The sequence below is a fragment of the Bufo bufo genome, chromosome 5 (genome assembly GCF_905171765.1).
Source record: "Bufo bufo chromosome 5, aBufBuf1.1, whole genome shotgun sequence".
Classification (NCBI taxonomy): Eukaryota; Metazoa; Chordata; class Amphibia; order Anura; family Bufonidae; genus Bufo; species Bufo bufo.
In genome coordinates this window covers 229,496,002-229,516,107 of record NC_053393.1, presented here as the reverse complement: position 1 = coordinate 229,516,107, position 20,106 = coordinate 229,496,002, and the positions used below count along the sequence as shown (strand labels likewise).

The following is a 20,106-nucleotide window of genomic DNA, read 5'->3' as shown; positions in this document are numbered from 1 at the left end:
AGCTTTTTCAGTATTTTGCGGTCCGCAAAAAATACAGATGACATCCGTGTGCATTCCTTTTTTTTGCGGAACGGAACCGCTGGCCCCTGATAGAACAATACTATCTTTGTGGGTTATGCGGACAATAACAGGACATGTTCGATCTTTGAACGGAACGGAAAAACGGAAAAATCTTTCCAGCTCCTCTTGCTCTGTAACATGGTGCCTGCAGATTGCACTGCATTTTGTGGTGACAGGTCCTCTTCAACCCCTTAGTGACCAGCCTGTTTTGGGCCTTACTGACGAAGCGTTTTTCTTCTTTTTCATCGTCACGTTCCAAGAGCTATAACTTTTTTATTTTTCCGTCTATATGGCTTTATGAGGGCTTGTTTTTTGCGGGACAAGTTGTAGTTTTTAATGGAACCATTTTTGGGGTAGACATAACTTTCTGATTAACTTAACTCTTTCTAGGAGGGAGATGAGAAAAACAGCAATTCTGCCACTGCGTTTTTACGACGTTCATTTTTAGGTATAAATAACATAATATCTTTATTCTCTGGGTCACTACGATACCAAATACATATATATTTTTTACATTTTACTTTTTGCAATAAAACCCCCCCTTTTTTTTTAAAGAAAAAAATGTTTTTGCATTGCCACTTCCCAAGATCCATAACTTTCTATGGAGTTGTGTGGAGCTTGATTTTTGCGGGACGACTTGTATTTTTCATTGCTATCATTTTGGAGTAAATAGCGCTTTTTGATCACTTGTTATTAAGTTTTTTCGGTGGCAACTAAGAATAAATTAGCAATTCTGCCCTTTTTATATAATTTTTTTTACGGCGTTCAGGGGATAATTTACATGATATTTCTGTAGTCCGGGTCGTTACGGACGCAGCAATACCAAACATATTGAGAAGATTTTTTTTCTTCATTTTCTTTTCATTGAAAAGCGTATTTTCAATGGGGAAAAAAAGCATACTTTTTTTATGGGATTTTTTTTATTGAATAAATGTTTTTTTTTAAACTTTTTTTTTACCACTTAATTGTCCCACAAGTGGACTAGGACAGCTTTTTGATTGCTTTTAGAATGCAATGCACTATCCCTATAGTGCATTGCATTTTAATGGCAATGCTATTCTGACATTCACCAGAAGGCTGCGCAAGAGAGGCACAGCCTGCTGGAAATTACTCAAGGCTGGTCTGGGGCCTACATCAGACCCCAGGAAGCCTTCACACACATCGGCACCCCGCAATCGCATTTCCGGGGTGCCAATGGGAGACAGGGGGAGTCCGCTCCCTCTGTCAGCACTTTACATGCGGCAGGCGCCATTGCCCGTGGCATGCAAAGTGTTAAACAGCCCGGATCGGCACTCCTGCCGGTCCGGGCTGAGAGAGCAGGGTCCCCGCGGGACCCGTGCAACGCTAAAACTGGGCTGCCGTAAAAAAGCGGCGGCCCAGCCTAAGGCCCCTTAGTGACCGCCGTAAAAACAAGTATGGGTGGTCACTAAGGGGTTAAAGACCCAACATCCGCCGTACATGTACAGTGGATTTTGGGAAGAGGTTAACATAAATAGGTTCAAAATCCTGTATTTTCTTAATATACCTTGATAGTGATTGAAGCCCCGGTTTTCTGATGCAGGGCTCCAAATAGTCTGTGTAGATATAGATTTATTAAATAGCATGCTGGCTGCCAATAGAGTGACTTTTAAAAGCTTAACAATGATAAGTGCCCATGCTCACCGCAATGGGGGATGTTTTCATACCCAAGCAACAGAAATACTTGGAGTCATTTACTATGCTGAAATATGCCAATCTGTGACTTTGCCAAGCTCCCCCCAGGTCTAAAATTGTGGGCGTGGCATGGGCGGGGAAGAGGAGAAGCCGTCAGGCCTGTCTCATTCACCATTTTCTACACCTGTTTTAGGCGTAGAAAATGGTCTAAATGTAAGACATCTAGGAAGCAGTCTTATATTTATTACTGGCGCTGGATGCGCCAAAGTTATGGAGAGGCCTGCGACTCCTCAAAACTTAGTTGGATCCACAGTCAGTTAAGGACTGAGTGGTTTAACCTCCTCCCGTCACACTAACGCCGATAGGCGTCAGTGCGCGGCTCTCTCAGCGACGCCAATAGGCGTCATCTCGTGAGACCCGAGATTTCCTGTGAACGTGCGCTAACAGGAGCGCTCGTTCACAGGATCGCGCAGTTCAGAAGTTCATCTACAGCCTGCCGGCAGCAATCATTGGCTGGCAGGCTGTAGATTTTTAAAAGATCCAATGGGTATGTCAGACGCTATTTACAAAATAGCGTCTGATATACCTGCTACCTGATCCTCTGGTGGTCCCTTTTGCTTGGATTGACTACCAGAGGACACAGGCAGCTCTGTAAGTAGCACCAATCACCACACTACACTACACCCCCCCCTGTCACTTATTAACCCCTGATCACCCCATATAGACTCCCTGATCACCCCCCTGTAAAGGTCCCTCATCACCGCCAGGTAGTTAGCTACTTGTTAGGTAGTTAGCGTCCAGCCCACCGCACCGCAGTCACTTATTAGTCGCTGATTAGCATCATCGCTGTCGCTAAATCAGCACTAGTACTATATAGTATCTGTAAGTGATCAAGACTGATCGCAATCAGATATATATAAGTACATTAGGGTCACCTTAGGCTCTACAAAAAACGCAGGCCTGATCTTGTGCGCACACTTGCTTACAGTCCGCCCCACCACAGTGACAGAAATTATTTTTTTCTGATCACTGCAAAAACACAGTAAAATCGCTGCGCCGCTATAAAGATCACTTTTGAGCTTTTTGGATCTTTATTAGCGATCGCAGCTTTACTTCGCAAGCACTCCTTTTTACTAGGCAGGTTTGCTCTTTTTCCTGGGTAGTCTCTTATTCCGCTGAAGAGGCCTACAGGATTCTGGCCGTGATGTAAGAAAGCGATGGGGACGCCTCATCCGCTGAATCCAGTGGTTCAGAATATGAACCTGTAGACCGCAGTGGCACTCTAACCGCTAGTGATGATGACGAGTGTGGAGGTCCCTGCTGCGGTCAGGCGTACCCGATCCCATGTCAGTGTTCTGCCTACCCCGCATGATAAGCCTCATTTACAGCAGAGTGGTGCTAGCGCTGATCTTTTTTATAGTGCGGCATACACCAGCAGCGCAGCACATCCTGGACATTCTACCAGCACTGCCGTATTCCCTGGTGAAGTGGCGAGCACCAGAAGGGCAGTTCAAGCTGGTACGGTGGCACGTGCATTAACTCCCCCGTCGCAGCCACCACGTTCACAGGCCCGTAGAGCCCTTAGTCTCCCAGAGGTGCTGGCAAACCCTAATTGGCAATCCCCTGCTTCCGCCGCACCCGTATTGCCCCCTTTCACCGCCCAGTCTGGAGTTCGCGTGGAGACAGCTCATTTAGGATCGGCCCTTGAGTTTTCTGAGCTGTTCTTCACCGCAGATCTCTATGACTTAGTTGTGGCAGAAACCAACCGCTACGCCACACAGTATATAACCGCCAATCCGGAAAGCTACTATGCCCAGCCTTTCCGATGGAAACGAGTCACAGTTTCTGAATTTCAAATTTTTTTGGGCCTTATCCTCAGCATGGGTCTAACTAAAAAAAAATATGTATTGCGGTCCTATTGGTCTAAAGACCCAATACATTACATGCCCATGTTCTCTGCTGCAATGTCCAGGGCATGTTTTGAGGTCATCATGCGTTTTATGCATTTCGCTGACAATAAAACCTGTCATCCAAGAGGCCACCCTGCTTATGACCGGCTCCACAAAATTCAGCCCCTTATAGACCATTTGTCATCCAGATTTGCAGATGCGTATACCCCCAATCAGAACATCTGCATAGACGAGTCCCTAGTACATTTTACCGGGCGCCTTGGCATCAAACAGTACATCCCCAGCAAGCGCGCCCGGTATGGGGTTAAACTGTATAAGCTCTGTGAAAGGGCCACAGGCTATACATATCGTTTTAGGGTCTATGAGGTGAAAGACTCAAAACTGGAGCCGGTCGGATGTCCTGACTACCTGGGAAGCAGTGGCAAGATTGTCTGGGACTTGGTGTCACCCTTACTCCACAAGGAGTACCACTCATGCGTGGACAATTTTTACACAAGTGTGGCCCTCTTTCGGCACTTGCATCTAATCGGAATTCAATGCTGTGGCACCGCGCGACCTAGTCGCCGGGGCTTCCCCCAACGGCTCGTTAGTACCCGACTTGCACGGGGGGAGAGGGCTGCCTTGTGTGACCAAGAACTGCTCGCGGTGAAGTGGAGGGACAAGAGGGACGTTTACCTTCTGTCCACCATTCACGCAGACACGACTGTCCAAATTGAAAGGGCAACTGGAGTCATTGTGAAACCCCACTCTGTCCACGACTATAACCTTCACATGGGAGGGGTGGACTTCAATGACCAGATGTTGGCTCCCTATTTAGTATCCCGCCGCACCAGATGCTGGTATAAGAAAGTGTCTGTATATTTAATTCAATTAGCTGCCTATAATAGTTTTGTTCTCTACAGTAAGGCTGGGAGAACGGGATCCTTCCTAAAATTCCAGGAAGAGATTATTTCGGAACTCCTGTATCCAGGAGGGTCTGTGCCCCAAGTCCCTGATGTAGTTAGCCGGCTACATGGCAGACACTTCCTGAGTGTCTATCCTGGTACCCCAACTCAGCGTTCCCCAAGAAAAAGAGGTTGTGTCTGTAGCAGGGCTGGAATAAGGCGTGACACCACCTTTTTTTGTCCTGACCAGCCTGCCCTATGCATAGGGGAGTGTTTCCGCAAGTACCACACACAGGTACACTATTAGTGTAGGGATTGCGTGACACAGGACAGGCACACAGGGGTCTTAGGGCCCTTTCACACAGAGCTGCCACAAACCTCTCCTTTCACCTGGGACAAAGTGCATAATGTACTTCGCCACATCTTTGGGCGATTTGTGCTTTGCACATTGTCCCATGGGGAAGGAGAGGTTTATCCTCTAAAGGTAAAAACAAACAAAAAAAAAAAAACACAAAAAAAAAAAACACAAAAAAAAAAAAACATGGGGTAAGGGTACTTTCACACTTGCGGCAGGACGTATCCGACATGCTGTTCACCATTTCGGATCCGTCCTTCCGCTATTTCGCTGTGCCGCCGCTCCGTCCCCATTGACTATAATGGGGACGGGGGCAGAGCTCCGGCGCAGCACGGGGAAAGCCGCCGGACTAAAAAGTCGGACATGCAGGACTTTTTAGTCCGGCGGCTTTCGCCATTGCACCGCCGGAGCTAAGCCCCCGTCCCCATTATAGTCAATGGGGACGGAGCGGCGGTCCGGCGCGACACGGCGAAATAGCGGAAGGACGGATCCGACATGGTGAACAGCATGTCGGATACGTCCTGCCGCAAGTGTGAAAGTACCCTAAGCAAAAAAGTTAATGTTCTGTTTCAAATGTTATATAAAGTTAATGTTAATAAATTTATTGCGTTACCTTCTAGGTGGACCAAGCTGCAGCACTGATGTGCATTCTGACAGAAGCATTGCGCTGCTGTCAGATTACACAAAAGTCGGTGTATGCGGCGCTGCAAGACGAGATTTCTCCTCTGCAGTAAAAAAGATGCGTTTGCCGAGGCTTATGAGCTGAGGGGCGCTGTTCATATGCTTTGGCAAACACTTTGTATAAAAAAAAAAAAAAATAATATATATATATATATATATATTCTGGCAATGATTTATTCATCCACATCGATTGATGTGAATGGAGAAATCAGGTTTGCCAGGGCATACGAGCTGAGTGGGTTTGGATGTTGGGCGGAGCTCCTAAGTCCTGGCAGACGCCTTTCCCCTCTTTTTTTTTTTTTGCACATTTTTTGACAGAGATTTTTTCATCCACATTGATCGATGCGAATGAAGAAATCTGTGCCGTTCATTTTTTCTTTCAGCCCAGAGGCTGAACGGAAAAAAAAATCTCATTACCCGTATGCTCAATATAAGGAGAATAGCAGAAACTCCTAATGCTGGCCATACATGTAATGATTGTGGAGACCCTCAAATGCCAGGGCAGTATAAACACCCCACAAATGACCCCATTTTGGAAAGAAGACACCCCAAGGTATTCGCTGAGGGGCATATTGAGTCCATTAAAGATTGAAATTTTTGTCCCAAGTTAGCGGAAAGGGAGACTTTGTGAGAAAAAACAAAAAAATAAAAAATAAATTTCCGCTAACTTGTGCCCAAAAAAAAAAAAAAAATCTATGAACTTGCCATGCCCCTCACGGAATACCTTGGGGTGTCTTCTTTCCAAAATGGGGTCACATGTGGGGTATTTATACTGCCCTGGCATTTTAGGGGCCCTAAAGCGTGAGAAGAAGTCTGGAATCCAAATGTCTAAAAATCTCTCTGTAAATTGACAACTTTGTATAAAAAAAATGGGAAAAGTTGTCATTTACAGAGATATTTCTCACCCAGCATGGGTATATGTAAAAATACACCCCAAAACACATTGCCCTACTTCTCCTGAGTACGGCAATACCACATGTGTGACACTTTTTTGTAGCCTAGGTGCGCAAAGGGGCCCAAATTCCAATGAGTACTTTTAGGATTTCACAGGGCATTTTTTACGCATTTGGATTCCAAACTACTTCTCACGCTTTAGGGCCCCTAAAATGCCAGGGCAGTATAAATACCCCACAAGTGACCCCATTTTGGAAAGAAGACACCCCAAGGTATTTCGTGAGGGTCATGGCGAGTGCATGTAAAATTTTATTTTTGGTCACAAGTTAGTGGAATATGAGACTTTGTAAGAGAAAAAAAAAAAAAAATTAAAAATAATAATTTTCCGCTAATTTGTGCCAAAAAAAAAAAATATTCTAGGAACTCGCCATGCCCCTCACGGAATACCTTGGGGTGTCTTCTTTCCAAAATGTGGTCACTTGTGGGGTATTTATACGGCCCTGGTATTTTAAGGGCCCTAAAGAGTGAGAAGTAGTTTGGAATCCAAATGCGTAAAAAATGCCCTGTGAAATCCTAAAGGTACTCATTGGAATTTGGGCCCCTTTGTGCACCTAGGCTGCAAAAAAAAAAAGTGTCACACATTGGTATCGCCGTACTCAGGGAGAAGTAGGGCAATGTGTGTTGGGGTGTATTTTTACATATACCCATACTCTGTGTGAGAAATATCTCTGTAAATGACAACTTTTTAAAAATTTTCATACAAAGTTGTCAATTTACAGAGATATTTCTCTCACCCAGCATGGGTATATGTAAAAATACACCCCAAAACACATTGCCCTACTTCTCCTGAGTACAGCGATACCACATGTGTGACACTCTTTTGCAGCCTAGGTGCGTAAAGGGGCCGAAAGTCCAACGAGTACCTTTAGGCTTTACAGGGTTGCTCACACTTTAGCCCCGCCCAAAATGCCAGAACAGTAAACACACCCCACAAATGACCCCATTTCGGAAAGTAGACACCCCAAGATATTCACTCAGGGGCATAGTGAGTCCGTGGGAGATTTAATTTTTTTTGCCAGAAGTTAGCAGAAATGGAAACCTTTTTTTTTTTTTCTTCCCCTCAGAAAGTGTCATTTTCCGCTAACTTGTCAAAAAAAATTAAATCATACATGAACTCACCATGCTCCTCCGCGAATATACTTTGGGGTGTCTTCTTTCTAAAATGGGGTCATTTGGGGGGAATTTATACTATCCTGGCATTCTAGCACCTCAAGAAACATGACAGGTGCTCAGAAAGTCAGAGCTGCTTCAAAATGCGGAAATTCACATTTTTGTACCATAGTTTGTAAATGCTATAACTTTTATGCAAACCAATAAATATACACTTATTGGATTTTTTTTTTATCCAAGAAATGTAGCACAATAAGTTCTGACACAAACTTGTATAGAAATGTAATTATATTTCAACAATTTAACCAGAGAAAGTTAAAAAAAAATTGCGGCCTATTTTGAATAATATCAGAAAAACGAAAAATCTTAGCAGCAATCAAATACCACCAAAAGAAAGCTGTATTAGTGAGAAGAAAAGGAGGTAAAATTCATTTGGGTGCCAAGTTGCATGACCGAGCAATAAACCGTTAAAGTTGTGAAGTGCCGATTTGTAAATAGGGCCTGGTCACTAGGGGGGTATAAACCTGTGGTCCTTAAGTGGTTAAAGATACACTCATTGACTAAAAAAATAAAGCTCCCAGATAGAAATATTGTATTGCTGTAAAACTCAACATGCAGCTACATCTCGGGTAGATATCTAAATGAACAGGTGGTCTGATTAGACATTGGGTCTTTCCACTAGAGGGTGTAAAAGTGCTCCACTCCCCCACTGCCCTATAAAAAAAAAAAGGCTCTCAGAGGCTATTTTGGTTAGCGTACCTCTTTGTGAGAGACGATTGGTTAATACACTTGCCTCTATGAGTCACTCAAATACATTATTCCCAGTTGACAAACTTTGAGAAACGGTGCATCATTGGACTGAGGGAAGCAGTATGGTTGTTTTGATGAACTGCCTTATGCTCACCCACATGCAGCAAGTGTTTCCCAGGAATGTTTCCGCCAGATTGCAACACTTCCTTGGCCTGCCCGGTTACCAAATTTATCGCAAATTAAACATGTGCATCAGTCGATCAGTTAGGATGCCAGCTTCAGCAACCTACAATTGTGCAGGATCTACAGGCCCAGCTCCAACATCTGTGGGCAAATGTGCTGCAGGATACCATACAGAACCTGTATGCCCCTATGCCGAACTGTATCTCATCTTGTATCCAGGTTAGAGGCAACCCAACAGGGTCTTAGAGCCTTCTTTCAATTGTACACTTTTCTGCAATAAACGTATTCTTTCACTCTAATATTGTAATCACTTACTTATATCACCATTACATTCACACATATATAATTTTATTCGATTTCAACAGCTCCTTCTGGGTGCATTACTTTATTTAGTCAATGAGTGTATATTAAGAGATTTAACATATAAGCTTGGACCTGAAATGATTGTGTTTAACACCTTAAAAGGGTTTTCCAGAATTTTTTAACTGATGCCCTATCTTCTGAATAGGTCACCAGTATCTGATCGGTGGGGGTCCAGGACCCCTGCCAATCAGCTGTTTGAGAAGACACTGGTGCTCCTGTGAGTGCCGTGGCCTTCTCGCTGCTCACCAAGCAAAGCGCCATCTGCATAGTACATTGGCTGTGCTTGGTATCGCGCACTCAGCCCCATTCACTTCTAGGCCATGTGAATGATGTGTCGTCACTGGCCTAGGAAAAGCTAAGAGAAGTCTGTGCCGATCACAGGAGTGCCGCTGCCTTCTCAAAAAGCTGATTCGCAGGGGACCCGGGTGTTAGACTCCCACGATCACATACTGATTACCTATTCAGAAGATAGGTCATCAGTATTAAAAGTCCTGGAAAACCCAAGTACCAGGCCTATTTTGATTTTTGCATTTAAATTTTTTCCTCCTCACGTTCCAATAGCCATAACTTATTTTTTGTGGGATAAGTTGTATTTTTAATGGCACCATTTATTTTACCATGTCTTGTATTGGAAAATAAGAAAAATTCTTTATGGGCTGAAACTGAAAAAATACCCACAATTCCAAAAGACAGTCCTTATTCTGTGGCTCAATATAATTTTTTTTTTTATAAGAGAAACAAAAAATCTATTTTCTTTGCATCACCATTTCTGACAGCCATAACTTTTTTAGATTTCTGTCTACAGAGCAGATCACTGTTACTGAATTTTTTGTGGGGCAATAAGATGACCACAAAATGGCAAAAATGGCGTATTTTTTTTTTTCCATTACACCAATTACGGAAAGATATTTTTATATTTTAATAGTTCAGACATCTTCAGATGCAGCGATACCTGTTATGTTTATTTTTTTGTTAATTTTTATATGTAAAATTGGGAAAGGGTGTGAACTTTTTACATAATAACTTTTCCTTTAGGAGGCTAGAACCTGGGATTAGGCATGAACGAACTTGTGTTTTACGAGTTTGGGTTTTATTACAAATCCATTATGGATTCCAATACCATGGGCCATAACGGAATTCTATGACGCAATGCATAATGCCTGGCATTCCGCCATAGCCTGTGGTATTGGAATTGTAATAAAACCTGAACACCAAACTTGTAAAACACAATTTCGCTCATCCCTACGTGGGATCTTTTGATCCCTTGTCCCATACACCATAATAGAGAACTATTATAGTGTATGAGATTCTGCCGCTCTGCCTGCTGACCTGTGCCTCGTGCACAGTTTTGCAGGCAGATTACCATGACAGGCCTGGGAACCTTCAGCAGGCCCCAGGCTGTCATGGTAACCCATCGGAGCCCAACGACTTTACTGCGGGGGCTCCGATTGGAAGGCCGAGGGAGCCGCCTCCCTCTGTCTAGCTCGACAGATCCTGTGATGTGAGGTTAAATGACGGGGCCCGACATCATTGCTGATCTTGATCATTACAGCGGGAGCCTGCAGTAGTATACAGCCGGCACTCGCAAGTATAAAAACAGGCTCAGAGCAGCAGCCCGCTTCACCACTTCATACATTCCATCAGCCAGTATGACGTACAGGTATGTCAAAATGCCTGAAGGGGTTAAACAAAGATTTACAAATCAGACTTTTTTTTTCAAAAAAGAGGAAAAAAAGCTACACAGAATATAGATCTACACAATGTACACATTATAACAGAAAAGTAAAAAGATAGACCATGTACTTGCAGTATTACATCACAACATTGTTTATTATGTGACTTTGTACAATACAAACAAAAAAATACAGAATGCAGTATATGAATACAGCTAAATGCAAAATTGTGATGTTCCTCTCCTTGTGAGGCCATGATTCCCATTTCTAGCAAAACATAAAATAGACTGCACAATTGGGTAGGAACAGAATGTTTGTTATTTGTATCTAGAAATGACCTATAAATGCATCATTCCTGCTGCCTTACCACAAGACGAGGCAGAAAGTAAAAAAAAAAACATATATAGAGGTTTTACTCACTGACTCCTACTGCAGAGAAATAAGATATACTTTAAATCAGTAGGGCCCAAACTCAAAAAAAATAATATCTAAAGTAAATGTTATTACAAAAAGGAAGCAGTTATTAAAGAGGACCTTTCACCGATTTTGACCCTATGAACTAACTATACAGACATGTGGAGCGGCGCCCGGGGATCTCACTGCACTTACTATTATCCCCGGGCGCCGCTCCGTTCTCCTGCTATGCCCTCCGGTATCTCCGCTCACTAAGTTATAGTAGGCGGAGATACCAGTCCCTAAGTTATGGTAGGCGGAGTCTGCCCTAGCGCTGGCCAATCGCAGCGCAGAGCTCACAGCCTGGGAGGTTATTTTCTCCCAGGCTGTGAGCTCTGCAATGCGATTGGCCAGCGTTAGGGCAGACTCCACCTACCATAACTTAGGGAACGGAGATACCGGAGGACATAGCAGGAGAACGGAGCGGCGCCCGGGGATAATAGTAAGTGCAGAGAGATCCCCGGGCGCCGCTCCACATGTCTGTATAGTTAGTTCATAGGGTCAAAATCGGTGAAAGGTCCTCTTTAAAGAGTCCCCTGGAAAGAAGGTATTACATGGAAAAGCATATATTTTAAGTATTCCCCAGTCACTAGAGTTTGGTTTTTGGGGGGGGAAATGAAAGAAAAGCCAACTGTGCACTGTAAGCCTGTAATTCCCATGTGTGTCTTTAAACAATGGAAGTGTCAAAATAGGGGGGAAAAGGTAAAATGACAAGAAACCGTAAGCATGGAAGTTCTTTGTTACGTGTGCGCGAGTTAGAAGATGTAACAAAAGTATGGCGTTTATCTTCATTGTTAGGCCAGAGTCTTTGTATTGTGGAATATCCTGCTACCAGCCACCAGACCACGCTCCTACAACAGTAAAATGCTTTTTTCTTGATTTTAAAATGAAGACATCAGTTAAAAAGAAAGAGAAGAAGGAAAGAAGGAGCAGTTACTTGCAACGTATAGTTCTCCAAGTATGCAGAAAAAGAACAAAAAAACCTCAAACAATTCAAGGCATATTTATCTCCACTAAGATCAATAATAAAAAAAAAGGTCATGCCGTTTAATCCAACATTAATGGATGCAACTGGTTTCAGAAGTGGCTGAATGGCTCCAACAAACACTGATGTCTGTGCTGGCAAGTTGGCAACGGATACAGAGTAAGGTGGTCAAAAAATGTCTTAAAAGATCTTCCCTTTCTTCTTATTTTTCTCCAAGGTCCTAAGAGAAACACAAACATAAAATTCACCAAAATGAAGACAATAACAGCTTAATTTGCCATAATTTGGCAAGCTGATGAAGGGGTCATTTGAACGGAAGTCTATAGCCTCACGGCTACCCTACACTAGATGCCAGCTTGTTGTCTATATTGTAAAAGAAGAGCTATGATTAAATAAATTGGCAGTTGACCATGGGAACCTGAGTGTAGCACAAAAAGAGAAGTCATTAAAAAATTAAAACATTATGATAGATCAATATGAACACCAGGACAGAGTTGTGAAATTGCTGCTGAGTTTAGAAGCCTGTAATACGAACTACCATAGACCTAACCCGTAGGATACCAGAGCTTTTTCTCTTCGTTTTTGCGTTATCATTTTTCCTCCCCATCTTCCTTGAGACATAACTTTTTTATATTTCCGTTTACATAGCTGTATGTGGGCTTATTTTTTGCAGGACAAGTTGTATTTTCTAATGCCATCATTTATTTTGGCATACAATGTAGTGGAAAGCTGTAAAAAAAAATAATAATGCAAATGGGGTGGAATGTGTGGGGGCTCATTTTTTGCAGGACAATCTGTAGCTTTTATTGATGCCAGTTTGGAGTGTGTGACTTTTTGTTAACATTTTATTACATTTTTTGGGTAAGAAAAGCAATGAAAAAATGGCAAATTGGCCATTTTGACCCTCTTTCCATTAAGCCATTCGCCGTATTGGAAAATATTTTAATAGTACGGGCGTTTTCGGTTGTGGTGATACCCATGATGTTTATATTTTTGGTTACTTATGCAATTATTTTTTTTATTATACGGAAAGAGGGGCGATTTAAACTTTTACATTTTTTTTACTTTTTTGTAATCATTTTGAAGATCGTATTTGAGCGTACAAAATCCGAATTGTTTCTTGAAATTTTGAACAATCATGGATTTTTAAAATCCATTTACTACTGACAGTTGCTCATTTCTTATGTTGGACTGCCACCTAATGGCCAAAATAAGAATTGCAGCTTTGACATCCTCAGCCTCTTCAGCGAGCCTGAGTGAATTGATATCAATTACCAGCATCCTCACTGGTCGCAGAGGCTGCCGGTAAGAAGCCCAGAAGCGAGAGCTCCCGCTTTTTCACCTTTTAGATGCTGTGATCTCACTTGATCATGGCATCTAAAGGCTTTAATTACCTGCAGGCCATGACGCCCGCTGCATGTGTGAGCAGACGCCATGTTTGCCTATCGTTCCAGCGCAGTGTAGCGAAAGGGTGAAATACTGTATCTTTGTATCTCTCAAGCTTAGAGGAAATTTAAGGAAGGTCACATCTGTAGGTACACAGCTTTCTTTCACAGCAATGACAGCTCACTATTGGAATCCTGATATTCAGTACAGTACCAGAACAAATAAAATGTGTCAAATGTGTATTTAAATAGAGTCTGTCAGCAGGGAATTCCCTGTTATGCCAGGCACAACACCTTGTAGGGCTAGCTCAACTGAATGTAATGCCTTTCACTTAATCCTTTCTGGAGAAAAAGTATGTTTAATCCATATGCAAATAAACAGTTAAAGGGGCTGTGCCATAAAATATATTCTACATTTTTCAAACCAGCACTTGGATGTGAATACTTTTGTAACTGCTGTCAGAAGCTGTGACAGTTACAGGTATAGTGCTGCGGCACAAAGGACTCGCCCCTGAGGAAGAACACCCGCCCTGCTGTCATCCTGAAATAAATCTGGCAGAACAAGTACAGTAATGAATGGGAAGATCACCGGCTCCATGTGAGATACAGGGCTGGTTCTAGCTGTGCTTCAAGTACACAATGGGAGGGCCCAAGCCACTTGTGCACTCTTGTTTCTCCTGCTTCCTCTGCCACCACCACCCCCTTGATAGACAGGTTCCTGCATAGTTCTCTCACACAACCCTGTCGATCAAGGAGAGGAAGGGGAAAGAGCAACATTGGATTGGGCCTGCCCTTGGTGCACTTAACTGCTCATTTGCATATGGATTCAAAGTACTTTTTCTCCAGAATGAAGCAACGGATCACTAAGTGAAAGAGCTGAGGTAGCACTACAAATTCTCGGCATTAAAAAGTACATTCAGAAGTACTTAATTTGGGGTTCAATGCTCAGATTACGCTCTATTTGGATGTGTGCTTTGACGTCTGTTTTCTGGTGGAAATGTTTTACATAGTACAGTTGGTTACTATGGTGACAATTTTTATACTGAAACTATACATTCCCGTTATAGCTGCATCACTATGACAACATTTTCCATGTCCTCTGTCACATAAGATGCTGCTGAGTTTCTTGAATGTCTGCACTGGAAAGCTGGCTCTCATGACTGCCTGTTTTCATAAAAGGGAGCGATGCCAGCACAAGAGATGAAGGCTACTTTAATATCTGCGTTTTTGCAGTCCGGTTTTGAGATCTGGCATGGGATCTCAAAACCACAGCAAAACGCTTCCTTTATAATACAACCGCCTGCATCCGTTCACAATGGATCTGGTTGTATTATAATCGAAAATGAAGAAACCGGTCTGAAAAAATGGATCCGGTACTAAAACCGTTGTCATTGGGTGCCGCCCCCGGTTTTCTCATGTTTGAAAAAACGGATCCGTCACTATTGACTTACATGGTTTCTGGTGCCAGAGCCAACTTCTTACGTTTCCCATGCCACACACAAATACACTGCTTGCAGCAGTTTTCTGTCCGGCATAGGAACGGAATGCATTAAGGTGCACTGCGTTCCGGTTTGTATTGTCCCTACAGACAATGAAGGGGGACAAAACCTAAGCGTTTTCCTGCGGTTTTTTAGATTCTCTGCCGGATTTCAAAACTGGACAGCACAACACAGATGTGAAAGCAGCTTAAAACTAAAGCATTTCTCTCTCTCATTTGTACCAGAATGTAGACTAGTCATGAGCGAGCATGCTCGGCCGAACATCGCTATGTTTGGCAGATCCGAGTGCTCGGGCCGAATAATTTGGGTGCTTGAATACAATGGAAGTCAATGGGAGAACCCCAGGGACCCCCTGCTCGGAAGAGAAGAGGGTGTCTGGTTCATAAAAAAAAAAGGTTAGAAATTGATGGAAACCCCATCAAAATGGTGTGGAAACAGCATTAAGAGGATAGCTGGATGAGTCTTAGACTCCTATTATGTACGACATACAATAGACAACCACACAAAGGCTGTATGCCAAAAGCCAGGTATGTGCAAGCCATCAATCTATCCATCAGACAGATGACAGGCTTAGTCAGCATACCTTATAATGGCAGCCTTGTGCACTATGAGCCATTCCAAACCAGCTCTCATCTGACTGAGAACCAGTAAGCCTCAAAGTTATTTTAGGGCGACAAAAAGTTTTGCCGATTGTCCTAACATAACCTTTCTATACAGTTTTGTCATGTGAAAACTCATTTGCATAAACCTGGACATATGGGAAAGACATGCAAATGAGCAGAATCTGCCTTGTTTTTCAGCTGTCAGACTATGAAAACCAATAGATGGCGCAATTGAGTTATGAACAGCGCCCTCTATTGGTTTCACAGTCTTATTACAAGACAAATATTCTTGTCAGAAGACTATGAAATAGAGGGCGCTCTTCATAACTCAATAGCGCCAACTATTGGTTTTATAGTCTTCTGACAAGAATAGACTGAGTCTTATAACAAGCTTTTATAGTGTAGCCTTTTGCATGGAAAATTCACAATTAGAATATTCACGATCTACACTAGGATGATATCTGACACTGGGAAAGCTGGGTAATAACTAGCGATCTACACTGACTTATAACCCAGGTTTCCCAGTGTCCGATATCATCCTAGTGTAGATCGCAAATATTCTAATCGCTAATTTTTATCCCAAATTTTCCATGGAAAAGGCTACACTAATAAGCTTGTCATAAGACTCAGTCTAATATTCTTGTCAGAAGACTATGAAATAAATAGATGGCGCTATTGAGTTATGAACAGCGCCCTCTATTGGTTTCATAGTCTTCTAACAAGAATATTTGTCTTGTCACAAGACTGAAACCAATAGAGGGCGCTGTTCATTACTCAATAGAGCCATCTATTGGTTTTTAGTCTTATGACAGCTGAAAAACAAGGCAGATTCTGCTAATTTGCAAGTCTTTCCCATATGCCCATGTTTATGCAAATGACTTTTTACATGACAAAACTGTATAGAAAGGTTATTGAATATTATGTTTGGACAATCAGAAAACTTTTTTTCGCCCTAAAGATATTGATCTAGGTGTGCAGGTCCACCTAAGCCATCAAACAGATGCAAAATAACTTTTGAGGTTTACTGGTTCTCAGTCAGATGAGACCTGGTTTGGAATATCTCAGTGCACAAGGCTGCCATTATAAGGTATGCTGACTAAGCCTGTCATCTGTCTGATGGATAGATTGATGGCTTGCACATACCTGGCTTTTGGCATACAGCCTTTGTGTGGTTGTCTATTGTATGTCGTACATAATAGGAGTCTAAGATGCATCCAGCTATCCTCTTAATGCTGTTTTGATGGGGTTTCCATCAATTTCTAACCTTTTTTTTTTTTATGAACCAGACACCCTCTTCTCTTCCGAGCAGCATTGACTTCTATTATACTCGGGTGCTCGGCCAAGCACACGAATATAGCAATGTGTTCGGGACGAAAAAACCTGAATACTTTGGTGCTCACTCATCACTAATGTAGACCCTTTGGAGAAGAAAGACTCATGGAAGGAGTGGGGGGAAGAAGCACAGAATCTGTGTATCCTTCACATACATATGCACAGCAAAGTAGGCTCCAGCACTGAAGAGTCTTAAAAAAAAAAAAAACTCAGTCCAATTTACTGAAGCATATAAAATACACCATGCAGCAAAGACTGCATGTACATCACATTAGTGCTTCACAGGTGAAGTTAACCTCTTCCAGTCAAACAGAATAACCAATAACAAATTTTATCTCATCTCTGGTTTAAACGCTCAGAACACGCGTACCCAATAAGTCTCTCTATTTGTTAAGTTTTTCACATGATCTCCACCCCTGTTCGGTCTCTGTACACGTTATATACCTTGGAAAACTAACGTGGAAAAGATCCCCTGATGTGTATCCCTAAAGTTTTTGGATAAAGTATAAATATTACCAGTTAAAGTGTTTGAAATACTGTACTTTAAGGGGATTAGTAGTATGACCACCATACTGCGATCTACATAAATTGCAACTGGCCAAACAAACGTGTTGTGTTGCAATTAATGTAAGATTTCATTTTAAAATTACATTGTACAAGTCAATTTCTCTCACAATGAACAAAAGCACAAGCCTTACACCTCCAATAACCACACTTGTAGTTGCCTATCCTTTTTAGCCAAGGTCGTGGAATAATGTTCTTCTCTACATACATGCTGGGCTCAATCCAATCACATAAGTGGACTAAATTTTTCAAGACTTCTCAGTGCTGGAGCCTACTTTGCTGTGCATCTGTTCGTCCTGCTTTGGGATGTTCCGTGCACACGTAGGTCAACTTGATAAAAGGGGTGAGTGAACACATTTTTAAGCTCCAAATACATAAATCCCAATACTTAAAGTGTAAGGTGCCCAGTACCTGGAAGAATTCTGCTGTTCCAGTAGACGTTGCTGAGTTTCCCAGTTCATCTTCTCCTCCTCAAATTGACGCCTCTTCTCTTCCAACTCTTTGTGCTGAGCCTCAAGGTTCTTTTTCATCTGCTCATGACGTCGCTGGAGCTAAGAGAAAATAACAAAATGTCACACTGATCCAGATATCTCAGAACTGAAGGGACATTCCTTTACAAATCAGGAGTGATGTAATAGTCTTTAGGATTGTGGGGGAAATACACAGTCTACCAAAGAGAGTCTGTAATATAATGTTTGGGAGCAACTAGCATAGAACTAAATTTTTTGTTATTGGCATATCCTGATAATCAAAAGAATTAGGGGTGTTATATTTTTCAGCTTATCATTTGCGTTACCCCTCACAATTGAGCAGTCAGGGATAATAACTAGTGGTCTACAGGCAGATATATAAAAAATACATTTATGAAGGTTCATACTTCTGCTTCAGAATCCTTGAGCTTCTGAACTTTTTCCTTGACCTTCATCTCAAACACTTGCTCCATTTCCATCTCCATTTTCTTCATCTTCGCCACATGTTCCCTTCTCTCTTCTTCCATCTGAGCTAGAGGGCTCCTGGAATATAGGGAAAGAAACAGGTTGTTCAAAGTAGCACAAACAAAGATTGGACAATGAAAACATACAATGGGTTAAATAAAATAAATGATGGAACAGTAAAGTCATGAGATGAATGGATCGATGAGTTCTAATGACCATGTTACTCACTATGGAGATCACGACTACTACTCAGTGTGTATGTGTGTATATATGTGTATATATATATATATATATATATATATATATATATATATATATATATATATATATATATATATATATATATATATATATGAAAATAGCCACTTTCAGCAATTTTCAGACAATGCAATGAATCCAGCTAGGTAAATGTAAGGACTGGAACGCAAGGGACCTAATGTCCTAAAGGTCAGCAAACCATCCTCTATTCAGTACATTATATTATTAAAGTGGTAAATGCTCAGACAAAACTGCATCTTCAGCAATGACCTATATGAGGTAGAAGAAGCAGAAAAATCCAATTCCCAGTAGCAGCTATAACTGGCACCATTTGTAGTGCTCGTTTGAGATAATCCCATAGTCTTTTTCCACGACTGAAGGCTGTATTACACTGGACGATTTTGCGGCCAAAAATTGCTAACAAGCGTTTGCATGAAAGCTCGTCAGCGATGATTTAGCAGTGTAATGCTGACACCGATTCATCGGGCAATTCAGATTTCTAAGCATGCTTAAAAATCAGTGCTTGGAAGTGGCAGATCGTGGCGTTTAAGGCTCCATTCACACATCCGCAATTCCAGTCCGCATTTTGCGGAACGGAATTGCGGACCCATACATTTCTATGGGGCCGCACGACATGCGGCCCCGATCCGGAATTGCGGACTCACACATCCGGGTCCGCAATTCCGATCCTGAAAAAAAAAGCGGACAAGAATAGGCATATTCTCTTAGTGCCGGCAATGCACATTGCCGCTGTCCGTGTTTTGCGGATCCGCAAAACACACACGGATGTGTGAATGGACCCTTATAGCAATCTGCCACCGGCAAACCATGACACGAGCGATGGCTCCTCGCCATGTTGTGGAGGAGATCGCTGCATGTAATAGCAGTGGTCTCCTCCGCTATCTAGCGAGCTATTGCCGGGAGGGAATGCGTCAATTGACCTGTGTAATACAGGCTTGACTCACTAAACTGTAATAAGGCTTTCACCTTATCTACCAGGACCAGGTAGAGGCACCTTTATTTCTACCCAATGTCCAACAAAGTGCAACATGAAAAGATCTAGCAACTACACATAAAATCATATAGAAACCCTTGGTTATAATCATTACATTAGAATCATATATGTTAGAAAAAAAAGGATACAAAAATACAGCACACCACGTTTTTGTATCCCGCAGAGTCCGGTAAAAAAAAATTATATATTTTTTTTTTTACAATGAAACTCTATGGTGAACGGATGCCACTGTATGGCACCAGTATAATCCATCCGTTTTTTATATATGTTAAATGAATGGGAAAAAACGTGATGTGAACCCAGCCTTACAGTCCTATAGCTCCTGTTTCAGTGGGACCAGCTAAAGAACTAATGTGTACCCACTCTCCGTAAATTAATCGAGCAGTCAGATTTCAGCATGTCTTAACCTTTGTTCCCAGGAGAGAGGAGCTGAAAAGTTAAAGGGGTTATCCAAGTTATATTTATTGATGACCTATCCTCAGGATAGGTCATCAATATCAGA

At 42.2% G+C, this 20,106-nt stretch overlaps 1 protein-coding gene across 5 annotated transcripts in view; it reads right to left on the bottom strand.

Moving 5' to 3' along the window:
* Positions 1-11,904: 11,904 nt before the first annotated feature.
* Positions 11,905-20,106, bottom strand: part of SEPTIN7 (septin 7) — a 117,695-nt gene continuing 109,493 nt past the window's right edge. For 4 of the 5 annotated variants that reach the window (XM_040431312.1, XM_040431311.1, XM_040431309.1 and 1 more), the window contains 3 exons: positions 18,274-18,409; positions 17,808-17,947; positions 12,108-12,234 (listed from right to left, as the gene is read on the bottom strand). In XM_040431312.1, the coding sequence (XP_040287246.1) occupies positions 12,195-12,234; positions 17,808-17,947; positions 18,274-18,409 (316 nt within the window). In that variant the 3' untranslated portion in view covers positions 12,108-12,194. Of the gene's footprint in view, positions 12,235-17,807; positions 17,948-18,273; positions 18,410-20,106 lie in introns of all 5 variants that reach the window. The other variant, XM_040431308.1, reaches the window with a different exon arrangement.